General features: G+C 39.1%; 1 protein-coding gene across 1 annotated transcript in view; it reads left to right on the top strand.

Annotated features, from left to right (window-relative positions):
- Window positions 1–246: 246 nt before the first annotated feature.
- The window catches only part of ASIP (agouti signaling protein), a 28925-nt gene continuing 16426 nt past the window's right edge, over window positions 247–12745 (top strand). Inside the window, exon 1 of the mRNA XM_003211924.5 lies at window positions 247–485. Within this exon, the coding sequence (XP_003211972.2) occupies window positions 406–485 (80 nt within the window). The 5' untranslated portion in view covers window positions 247–405. The remainder of the gene's footprint in view (window positions 486–12745) is intronic.

Here is a 12745-nt window from a genome sequence, read left to right as displayed (position 1 = left end):
TCAAATAAGCAAGACCTCACATCTTTAATTCACTGATTGAAAGCAAACTTCTGATTTATATGAAAAGGAAGCAGAACCAGAGCATTGAAAATACAGACAGCTGAAGACCTGTAAGAAAGGTACGTAGTAAACAGTTTTGGAGGTTAATTTCTAATGTAGCTAAACAAAGTTTATTCAGCAGATCATGCTGTCCTTGCTGCCCTCAGGCACAGCAGCAATGCCAGGATGCCTCAGTGCTGCAGCTGCTCTTTTACAGTTACCTTCTGTTTATCATTAACTTATTTTTAACAGAAAGAGAGGCCTTAAGACCTTAAGTACACACAAAGCTCAGATAAATCGAAGGATTTAGCAAGATTAATTTCACTTGATTCGCAGTGAAATCTCCTGCACTCAGGAAAGCCAGAAATGCCGATCAACGTACAGCACTCCAGCTTTGATTTTTTAAATCTGTCTGGAAGTGCATTCTCCTCAGCTACATGGCTGAGGTGAGTAAAAGTTTTATTATCTCAGAGGATGTTTTCTTTTTATTCATAATTTTGCCATACATTTAAACTTCCGTGTTTTTATTTCTAAATTAGCATGAAGTACTTTAGGAAGACTTGTGGCTCCAGCAGAACTCTCCATGCATTATGGAGTCGCTTAGCAATACAAAATGAAATTACAGAGACCAAAGAAATCTGTAATTTAAACTCTGCTTGTATTTATGTACGTATAGAAATACGTCATCTACTTTGAAAGCACTAGCATGAGGCAGTGGGAATATGAAGAGTAATGAGTGTTCACCAGTTTTATGAAACAAAAAGTGAGTATACTGAGATAGAATAAGTTTTAGCTTAATGAAAACAACTTCTCCAACTGTCCTTTATGTGCAAAGTGGTGTTTTCTTTTTTCAAATTATCGTTTTGTCTTCAGAAATGGGATAGTTGTTTGGTGTACAGTGTGCTTTAGTATGCTCAGGTTTGTCCTTTAATGGCCTCAATCTCTGTATTTTTTGGTGATAAGAAGGGAGCTCAGAGTTAAACCTTCATTGTCCGTTTCAGGACAGATTTCATCAAATGTTGGATTGTTTGCTGGTGGGATTTTTTTTCTTGTTTGTTTGGGTTTTCTTTTGTGGTTTTTTTTTTGTTGTTGTTTGGTTGTTTTGTTGTTGTTGTTGTTGTTTTAGCTGTTGCCCTCTTCCAGAACCAGCAACTCTTATTTATAAATGTTATACAGCGTATATGTTCAGATTTATACAAGATGTTTTCATGGTATGCATAGAATTCTGAGTCCTGTAATGCCACACTGATGGCATTAACAAGGACCAGATGTCAGTTGCCTTTCTCATATAGAAAACAACAAGGTAGGAGTTCTGAATATTTGAAGAATTTAATGAATGCGTCTCTAAATGTATGGCTCGGTTTTGTATGTGCACAGTTTTGTGTGCACATGTTGTAAAGCATAAAGGCAGAAGCTTTATGCTTTACAACAAATTCCACCAAGGTCCCAGTAATCTTAGTTCTGTTTGTTGGCAGACGATGGCAAGTTTAGATAACTTTTTGTGCTGCAATTAGATCAACAATTCGTATAAAGTAGCTTTAAGCTTTAAATTGTAAAGGGAGGAACAAGAAGAGTTTGTGATAAAGGGGCCTTTGGGGTTTTTTCCTTCCTTTGATATTCCTCTGCAATGAAACGCGGATCAGATTTATTCTGAAAGCACAATAGAACTGCTGAGAACTGTTTGATACGAAATGCTGTTGCAGCAGAGATAAATGAGGAACTGTTACTGAATGCTCTGGGGTACTTAAAATCATTTTCTGTGTTTAGTTAGAAGGTGCAGTAAGACAGCTAAAATGAGTTTCAGAGGTTCCAAGGCACTAATGTTACAGCCTGTTTTCGTGCTTAAATGCACCCTTCGCAGCACACCAAGTTGCTAAAATGTGACGAGCGTTGACTGTAACTCCAATAAACAAGTCTGTGAACGTAAATTAGCCCTTTATTTAAAATACTGTTCTTCCTTACCTGGTCATAAATATCACTAGAGTTTCCAATTTGAAATGCAAGGAATTACTGTAGGAAGCACAGTGCTTTCTAAACCTCAGTTGTACATGAAATAGACGCAGTTCTGCACTCGATGCAAGTGAGCTGTATTTTAACTCAGGACACATGCTTGAGAGCTTTCCCACTGGTTTCAATGAAAGCAGACACAAGATGAATGCGTTTATAAAAGAAATTTGAAGTATTTACTTCTCACTTAAACCCCTTTCTGATTAAATACAGCACAAAAAGGGTAGGATTAACTCTTAATAGGTAAACACCATTATCAAATGAACACAGTGAGAAATGGTATGGATTTATTTATAAGATCTTCAATAGTGAAGTGTCTAATATTCTTCCAATCTGAATGTTTTGACATTTTCAGTATTTCTGTGACCAAAATACTCCCCATATTAATTTTCTCTGAAGAACAAAGCATTTAAATTGCAAAGCAAAAATCATATATCAGCTTAGGCATCGGGGAGTAAATTGGGAAAGATATGACAAGTAAAGCAATCAGTTGAAATCTGGCTGGAAGACTTTAGGTCAGGAAGATGAAAGACAACCTGTGTTATTAACTTCATAGAAATGAGAAGGAAATGACTGAATTCGTGGAAGTAATGACCATGTCATCAGTGGAGGAACATTACTGACTTCTAGTGCTGTTTCTTTTTATGGCATAAAGACAGAAATAAAACTAGCCCAAGCCTGTAACTGTGTGCCGTTACCCATTCTGACAGCTTCCACTGAAATTATATTCTTTGATTTCTCAGCTTTGAGGATAAATTATGAAAAATAAGACCCCTCAACCTAAGGATAATGCATTCCTTGGAATAGATGTAGAATTTCTTTGCCAAAATGTTCTGAAACTATTCATACACGTTTACTTAAAAGCTTGGTTCATATTTTTTTCCCTTGTAAGCATCATTTCACATATGGCTCCTGTAAAGGCTACGGCTTCTCAAGCGCTCTCCAAATACACCTGTCTTCTCCATTGCTTACTGCAGGAGGAACTCTAATTTTAAATCAGTGCAACTCTGCAGAAGTTGCAGTGGGAGGTACCCCAATGAAACCATCCTAATCTGCATTCCCTTTTGCAAAGCTAGCTGTGCCTGCAGTGTTACTTCTCGTGTTTCTGTTGCATCTATTCACACAGAAACTATAAAAACTAGATCAGAAAACAAAGCAGTCCACTTTCAGGGATCAGGACCTCATGTTTAAGTGAATGAGAAATGCTGCTGAGAGATCCTTCTGCAAAGGAACTCCTCGATGGCTGATTTTATTGTTCTCACTTCATCCTATCCGGATATTTCAGATGCGTCGTTATTACTCTACTTTTTGGAATGCTAATAATTCTAATTATTTTATCATGCATCGATAAGGATTTATTTGCCTGTCCCCTTATTAAAATACCAGTAAAAGGAAAATATATATATATATATTTGTCTTGAAACTTTCAACAGTAGAAAACATAAGTCAGACAGGGAGAGAATAAAACACTGATTGTGATCAAACAGAGCCAAAACAGAGACAAACAGAGGAAGGGGCATACAAATGCAATCCCCACTGCCCAGATTCTTCCCAGGGCTGTGTGGTTGGTACTGTGAATGCAAACCAGCATCCCTGCATCACATCTGACAATCTAAACCATTCTGCAGAGTGACAGCTGAGCTTTATTCCAAAGCAACACAAACAGATCCCTCGGATTTCTTTCTCTTTAAAAGGAGAAAATGAATTTGTCTACAAAGGAGATGTAAATTTGGTGCCTCAAGGCTGGAAAAGAATCTAAGAAAAGAATTATGCTGTAATTCAGGTAACAGCAGGGTCTGAAAAAGTTTTCCTATAGGGAAAGTTTAGACAGTGCTCTTTTTCAATTCAAATGAATAAAAAAATCAGAGCATTCTGGAGTTTTGAAATGGGAAAACAAGAACAGCATTTTCAAAAGAAAGGGAATTGTTTATACTGTAGATTCCCCCTGCAGCTATCACTATAAAATCTGAATTGAAGCTGTTTCTTCTGGAAACATTTAGTCACAGAATCACAGAATCACAGAATCACAGAATTGTAGGGGTTGGAAGGGACCTCTAGAGATCATCGAGACCAACCCGCTGCCAAAGCAGGTTCCCTACACCAGGTCGCACAGGTAGGCGTCCAGGCGAGACTTGAATATCTCCAGAGAAGGAGACTCCACAACCCCCCTGGGCAGCCTGTTCCAGTGCTCCGTCACCTCACCGTGAAGAAGTTCTTACGCACATTCGTGCGAAACTTCCTGTGCTGCAGCTGATGTCCATTTCCCCTCGTCCTGTCTCCACGTATGAAAAGAGACTGGCCTCACCGCTATGGCCGCCACACCTCAGATATTTATATAGTCGCTTTTGCCATTTTCATTTGTCAACTTTAAGAACTGAGAACGGCCCGACTGGTAAAATTGAACCAGCTCCACCACTGTGTCACTTCTTATTCATCACTCAGCAGTGCTGCAGCAAGATGAGTAGAGAAAGATGAAGAAAAACATCTGTCTGCCCTTTCAAAAGCTCCAGCAATATGTTGTGCTCCTGTCAGCCTGTCTTTGTTCCGCTGTTCCAGGCTTCTCCCCAGAGCTACTCGTAACCACACCACATACTTGCTCATTGCCTTCATCTCAGATGTCACTTCTCAAGCATGTCAGGCATGTCAGGTTCTGGTTCCTTATCGAAGACACTTCTGCTTGGTTTTTGGTCGCTGGGCACATTTCTGCTTTGCGCAGGTACTGATGGAACTGCTCCCTAAGCGCTCCAGCACAAGCTAATGCTGTGGATGGTTTTTGGAAAAGCGGAGACCGTGCAACATGCATTTCCTTTAGTGGGAACAGAATCATTTTCAAATGTTCTGCAATTTCATTTTGCTAATATTGTAACGCCAAACACAACGGCTTCTGAAAACCTTTTGTTCTTTTGCTGTAAAAGCAGCTAAGCAATGTTCAAACTGGACTTACTATCCTAGATTGATGTCACCAAAGCAATATAAAGATACCCAACTTTGCATTTGATGTCCAGAGGATTGCAAGCAGAACAACCTATGCATATGAGATTGCCTCACATATGCTGGTTTCCATGGTGCAAAGCATGCCATCCCACACCAGCTTGGACGAACAACTGGCTATCTATTGGTTGGCTGACTGCTTGTCTGACTCCACTGGCTTGCAAACCACCAAAGCTTGGCCACAAGTAGCTGGTTTCACATTTTAAAAGAAAAACAAAAACAACCACCAGCAACAAATAAAAGAAAACTTAGGGGGAAAAAATGTGACAGGAGCTATTACTGCCATATTGAAGCAGCACAGTTTTAGTAAAAAGCATTAATATTATGTTGTAAAAGCAAGGCAGGGCTGCCTGCCTTATTCTTTTTTTGTATATAAGTACTGATTTCTTAACTACTCCTCCTCTGAAAGCATTTAGAGATTCTAGTTTGATAATATCAGGGCAAAGCATAGGAAAACACATTTCATCATCTCCTCTTCCAAGAGAGACATCTTAGATGCAGAAGGTTTTCCTTCACTTATAAAGTCATTCGGTTTGAAGCAAAAAGATGTTAAAAGCAGCTCCCCCTCATCCCCCTCCACCCCCCTTGGGATTCAGTTTAAATGCTGAAAGGCTACAGCAGTGCTATCAGCATGCTGCTAACAGCGATGGCCCTCTGTGCTGCATTTTTATAGTGACACTAAATGTTCATATACATTTTCTCTGAAAAGCTGGTCTTTATTCAAATTTTATTCTCTGGCTCTGATCATCCCCATGTAAATCTAGAATTGTTGCCATAGGATTTAACAACTGCTCTGACATCTGTCTTTGCAAAATAAGATGACCCATAGTCACTTTTAAGTGTTTAAATAGCTTCACTCAGTTTACATATTGTCAAGATCCTTAGAAAACAAGTAGCCTGATGTGGGATGTACGTTAATATACATCCCATGCTGGTGACAGATAGCCAGCTGAAACATGAGATTGCAGTGTTTTAAACCCAGCAAATAAAGAGCTGCAATCAGACAAGAGTTCTTCCAACCTGATGATTTGTACAAAGTTTTCCAATAGATGGGCTGTGTGGGGCTGTTCCCACACCAAACCAGCATTTTCCATCTCCCCATGATTGCTGCAAGTGCTTACAATTTCATAAGCCTACATTGCACCCTTGGCCCATGTCGTCTCAGCGCCTTCTTGCTCACTGAAACAACCATGCTTAAGGCTACATATCAAGGAAGAAAGAAAAAAAAAGAAGCAAATGCCAGGCTGCCAAAGGAGATATTTTTCCTATCTAAGAGTAATTCCGGTTGTATTATGAAATCCTGATGGAACACTGAAAGGCTGCCTTCATACAGAGCATGGCAATCACACAGGGAGACAAACGGAACACAGTTCTGCTCCATAACAGGGCCTCCCTTGCGTCTATCATCTTTTTCACATAAACCCTCATAAGCTGTTAAATCAAATTGGATCCTTTGGTTTACAAAAAAACCACTGACACTTTGTCACTTACTCCAGTCTGAAACATTTGGTGCCCTAGGCTGCAGCAGCGGCCAAGCAGCTTCATGAACAGTTATTCCTGCAGGATAGAGCTATTAAAAAGAGGTATTAAAAAAATACCCACCACATGGCACACATAACACACATGGCTGTAAAACAGCCAGCAAAAAGTGTTAGTACTCCATTACAATGTAAAGTTGAAAGGTAATGTGTGAAATGTACCATTGGACCTTGAAATTATAAAGGGACATGATATATTTCAAACACAGTGTCCCTGTGCTGGTGAAGCCATCTGGTTTTTGTACGAGCAGTCAGTCCATTTTAAAACACAACAACACAAACCACTTTTCCTCCCCTAGGTCTCTGCCTTTTGTTGCTCCAGCTATAATTATCTCATTGCAGCGGGGCTTAAAACACCGCTGTTATCGCTCTTAGGCATCTGCTGCAGATCTGCTCCTGCACATACACTGCAATTGCAGGGATCCCTCCGGAGAACAGAGCTGCCAGACACAGAGCCTTGCAAGAACGGGCCCTGAGCAGGGACTGAGGAGCAGGATTCCGACAAGAGGTCTTTCTGGTTGTTCCCATCGCACACCTTTTCCTACTTGGGTGATAGAATAACCCCTAGCTGCCATTCAACTGCTGCCATCAGCTGCAAACCTCTCTGCTGGAAGATTGCTGCGACGGGACCTTCACCCTGCTTTTCAATTGGGGAGGAAAAGAAAAAAAGGAGATGACACCACATTTTTTCAGAGCAACAGTTAGAAAGGAAGGGTAAAAAAAAAAAAAGAGAGAGAGAATGACGGAGAAGAAGCAAAAATTGAAGTAGAAAAGGCAGTTTGCCATAGTTATAATTTTGCCAGCTAATGATAGGAAGCACTTCTGAACTGCTCTGGGAGGAGGTGGTAGTTAAAAGCAGGCTGCTGAGGAGTCAAAGGGGACTGAAAACAGCTCCAAAGCTTTGCCTATATTCTCTGCAGTTCAGCAGAACAAGGGAGACCAGCTGTTTTGGTTTCCGTTAGATCTTGATAAATAGAATAACAGCTTGTTGTTTCTGTAGGACCAAAATATTTAGCCTCTTTGGCAGGGCACTGACTGCTTTGCTTGGACGGAAACAATCGCATCTCACTGCTCCGCGGCACCGAGGAGATTTGTCTTTGCATTCTGATCTGTCGCATAAATCTGTCTTTGTGCTGTGGAAAGCGGTGAAGTTTTAAGATTATTTTACTATTTTACCTCTTTGCTCTTTTGCGTTTATTGGCTCCCGTTCTGTGCTTGCTTTCCAACTCTTCTTTTCAGCATTGCCTGGGATTCAGGGCGCTTTGATTATGTTTGACATATATGGGGCTTGAGTTTTGGTGCAAGTTTTGCTTTTCAGTTCAGTTTACACTTACCTATGTTTTCTCTGCAAATAATTATTTTCAGTGCTGAATCATCTCCATGTGCCTTAGTTCTGTGGTTTTCATGTTAACAAAGTACAGCTCCTATGTGCTTTTCTATTGCTTGAAGTAGTTGGCTAGGATTTTAACTTTTGCTCTCCAAGGTAAAGAGATTGTAAAATGTAGATCTTCATCTTCCTGGAGTTTTTATAATTCCTGAATGATTTACAGGGTTTAGATTTTATTCTGTGGTCTGGTCATGTTTCTCTTCACACTATGGATCGTAATTTCTTTTCTGATTTGCTCTAAAATATGTTCTTAAAAGTCATTTTGTATTAAACATATTCAAATGGCAAACCCACCATCAATATGCATAAAGTTCATGTATAATTTTAGGTGAATTAAGCAAGCAGTAATTGCTCTATGTAATTGAATTCAGAGATAATTTACAGTTGCCATTTGCAGTGTCAGCATTTTTCTCCCAATCTCCGTTCTAATTTGGAGCACTTCTTGATTTTTACAGCGACTTCATTTGTTCATTTCACTGCATTTGTAACTTCCCTAAATGGATGCATTTCTTACTGCTATCCCTGGTAGATTTTATTTTGTGTGTGTGTTTGAGAGACAGATGTTTGTGTTTGTGTTCTTCACTCCCCCTCTCCCCTTTTATTTCCACCTGTGCACTGCACAGCTCCCTGTTCTTTTGGCTCAGTCGCATGATGGAATGGCACCTTATCACATTCAGAAGTGACTTTGCTTCTTCACCAGCATTTTCATATTTTCTGGACCATCTTCTTAATATCAGAAACAATTCTGATTGAGGTAGGATGAAATTTTTGGATACATTTGACTGGAGAGTTTGACTTTAAATATATATAGAGATTGGAACCTGTATCTTATTTGGATAACTAAAATCCACTTACCAAATTCTGGACAATTGTTTTCATGCTCTTTCCCGAAAAGCATTCTTGAGGCTGTTTGGTATGCTTCCTTTGGTTGTTCTGTTGTGTTTGGTTTGGTTAGTTTTTATTTTTTATTTTTTAAATCATCTCTCTTGTTTGGGTTTCCATACATTGAAGTTGTACTCCCCCCTACATCTGCTTTATGCAGTTTGGTTTTTTCTTCCATACCAAAACAGCCTCAGAAAGCTTTTGCAAGTGTTGCACCCCAGCTGTAAAACGGGGGAAATAATCACACCGAGGGAAGATGCAAGATAAAAGAATCACAATTGTTGTATGTGGAAAAAAAAACCCTCCACACTTTGAAAACTGAGGAAAAAATGCCAACTTCAGTGTAGGTTTTATCATTAATATTTCCTTTGACCTTTTATGAGTGACAAAACTCAGTATACCGAGACTCATGTAAACAATATGCATAAATTAGTTCTCAGTACACTACAAGGTGAAGATCTACTGAAAGCTTTGTTGATGTAATTAACACCGTGTTAATTAAGCATATATCCTCGTGTTGAATGCATATTGCACAGAAAAGTTACTGCATTGCTTTTTTTCCTTGTTACATCTTAAGTCTGCTGTTTAAGAAATATGGCAATGGGAAAAGCCACTGACTTCTTGCATTTGCAATTTATTTTTCAAATCACACTTTCTTTTCAATCTTTCTTTAGTTGGGGGGTGTGGATTAAAGTCTGATTTGATTTAAACATACATAATATGAATTAAGTTCTAAGGAAGCAGAAGGCAGTAATGGGAAATGCCCATCTCTGGCATCTCTTTCATTCACCCCTCTCTGCATCTCTAATGACTCATTCTGTGAAAAACGTCTCAGAAAATCACTCTCAATCTGTAAGTATTAAGGAAGCCATTCTATTATTAATAGTATTTAAATAATAATTTCCAATCTATTTAACACAACCCTTCCAACCATTCAGCAAAACATTAAGCATGCTTTCGTCGCATCAATACAAGTATTCCATTTTCAAATATCTGAGTGTTCCCATATAGACTTGTTGCTTATCTGAGTGTACCCATATAGACTTGTTGCTCATTCCTGCAGAGCAAACTCCTACAATGGGCTTTGCCATGTGTCCACCACTGATGCATTCCCTGCACAGCATCAAGCACTGCTGACAGACGGAGCCGCGCTCCAGGCAGGCTGTGGGTGCAGGAGCTGCTGATGTCAGCAGGGCTGTTCTTTCTGGGCAGAGCCCTTCAGGCTCTTTGCAGCCAGCTGGTAATAAGACATGCATGGACCTGGCAGTAATAGATCTGCCTTTAAAAAAAATAAAATAAAATGGTTAAAGGTGACAAATTGCACTGAGAGGAGGCATCCGTAATGAATCATCAACTGTGACGTTTGATAAAAGATCGTGGCAGCTCTGCTGTGCCCGAATGCAGCTGACACCTCTAACCAATTTGGGAAATTTAGAAAGAATGTGGACTGATACCTTTCTGAGCCTGAATCACGCCGGGCCTGCAGCAGCTTATATCCTATCCTCCTTACACTAAGTGGTGTACAAGCAGATCTGTATAAATGATCGGAAAGCAATACAGACTGCATTTGAGGGAACACAAAAAAGAACTAACACTGTAATTAATGGATACACACATGCTGTTTGGGGATTCATTCTCAGCGTTTTGTCTTTTCCATGCTGAATTTCAAAGCTTCTTTAGCTTGTTTTCTCAGTATATATTCCATAGCACTCAGGAATGGGCTGCTTCACTGTGTTTGACTCAAAGCCTGATGCTCAAGATGAATACGATCAATTTTCTTGGAGTTAAGGGGGTTTTAGGGATGTCAAGATTTAAAAAACATTTTGAAACAACAACTTTCCAATGAAGTAATAAGTCGATATGGTTGAAAATCAAAGTGTGGTAGTGCAACAACAGTAAACACAGCATCTTTCTCTCCAGGATTACTCAGTGAGAAGTGCACTCCTCACACACCTGAGCCGAACACAATCCTGGTCTAACTATTTGTTACTGCAGTAATACAGGGAATGACGAAATGAGCAGTAGTTTTGCTTACAATTTGCATTTCCTAGTTTAAAAATAAAGAAAATCCATTGTTTGAAGTCTTTGTAGTGAAAAAGAAAAGAAGAAGAAAAAAAGGAAAGAAAGGTTTCAACCTTTGGATGGTCATTTTAACGTATAATTACTAGTGAACCAGAACAGTTAAGATGTTTATTTTTTAGTTCTGACTTCTTCTTATGATTTCATCTCAATATATCTTTGCTGCTTTGCTTGAAAAGTCTTCTGTCACTCCCTCCCCCCAGTTCTACCAAGTAGGTTCAGTGATGGAGACATTTACAGTTTCTCTCTGATATTAAATAGATTGAGCTTCAAGAGCTCTTTTCAGATGTACTTTTCCATTCCTTTGATCATTTTTATGTTTTATCCAAACTCCTTCCACTCAAGAGTGTTCTTCATGGAGTGTCTTCCAGTAATAGTCATACCAGTATTAAATAAATACTCTCTCCTATTGAAGTCAGCCCTGTTTTCTCATTCAAGAGCTACATCAGTACTTTCGATAGCAGTGTTACAATGGGAGCTGATTTCCAACATAACTCCCAAAACCTTTTGATTCACTGCTTCCTAGAAAAGAATTTCCCCATCTGAATGTACGATGCTAGTTTTTCCTTAGATGTTTGGCCATAAGTTTCTGCATTCTTAAAACACATATTGTTTTCCTATGTGTAGTTTATCAGTTAACACATATTTCCTCCATTTGTCTTCATGCTTATTTACCACTTCTGGGTGACACATGGATTTCCCTTCTTCTATTAAATAAAATAAAATAAAATAAAAAAGCTGTGCCTTGCAGCATTTCGTAGAGGCAGTCCAGAACTCTCATTGATCTGGTGCAGATACCAAAGATTGTTCCAGTGTCTTTCTCCCATATGGTACACTATGTCGAGTCACTGATGCCAGGTTTCTGCACACAGAGACAAAAGCAATGCAATTTGACTTATTTTCTACTTACTCATTTCTAAAAGGGTACATTACTGTAACAAATAGCAGCAAACTTCAACGGCTCCTACAGTCATCACTTGTACAGACCACAGCCACAATAACATGAACTTGACCTATTGTATAAGGAATATCCAGATATCCCAGCTTCTATGCATATACTACACAAAAGGAACCTCTTCTAGCAGTACATCTAGTATTCACTTCGCTTTCCATTACCTGCAAATTGATATCACATGACTTTGAGAACTTCTTCCAGTTCTGTTATGTTCCCTATGGAACCTCTTTGCCCTCTGATTTTCCAGCAGATGTTCAAAAATTAATCAACAAGAAAGCCAGAGAGATATTTTATTTCATTTTTACTATCAGATATAATTTAACCGTTGCTCTGATACGACTTTGCCATCACCACCGGGGGAACTGAAATTGCCCCAGCAATTCCTGAAGCTAATTCACTGCCAGAAGTGGATCAAGTATCTCATAGCTTAGACCCTTGAAAATAAAATAAATCACTTCTTAGATGTATTGGAAGTAACATAAACTGATTTGTTCCAGTATACAAACATAAGACAATCCTCTTAAGTAGCATAGGAAAAGAATAGAGGGACTTGTCAAAAACATCTCTTGATCAAAACAATATGTAAAACTCTTAGAATATAATAAGGAAATGAGTACTTCATATAGCAGTTTCTCTAGAAAGTGAACGTAGGAGCAACCACAGTTTCACAGCTCCTGCTTTCCTACATTCTCCAAAGATATGTAACTTTGTCCATTTCCTCTTCTCAGAAGAAATGCACCTCCTGGATGCATTAGACACGCAGATGCAGTTAAACACACAGACAGTGACAGGCCAGAACACTTAAAGAATGCGTAATAAAACGACCTGAGTCCCAGCACCGAGCAAGAAAACCTTCTCAAGCAGAGT

The sequence above is a fragment of the Meleagris gallopavo genome, chromosome 22 (genome assembly GCF_905368555.1).
Source record: "Meleagris gallopavo chromosome 22, MGAL_WU_HG_1.1, whole genome shotgun sequence".
Classification (NCBI taxonomy): domain Eukaryota; kingdom Metazoa; phylum Chordata; class Aves; order Galliformes; family Phasianidae; genus Meleagris; species Meleagris gallopavo.
This window is presented reverse-complemented; position numbering and strand designations above follow the sequence as displayed.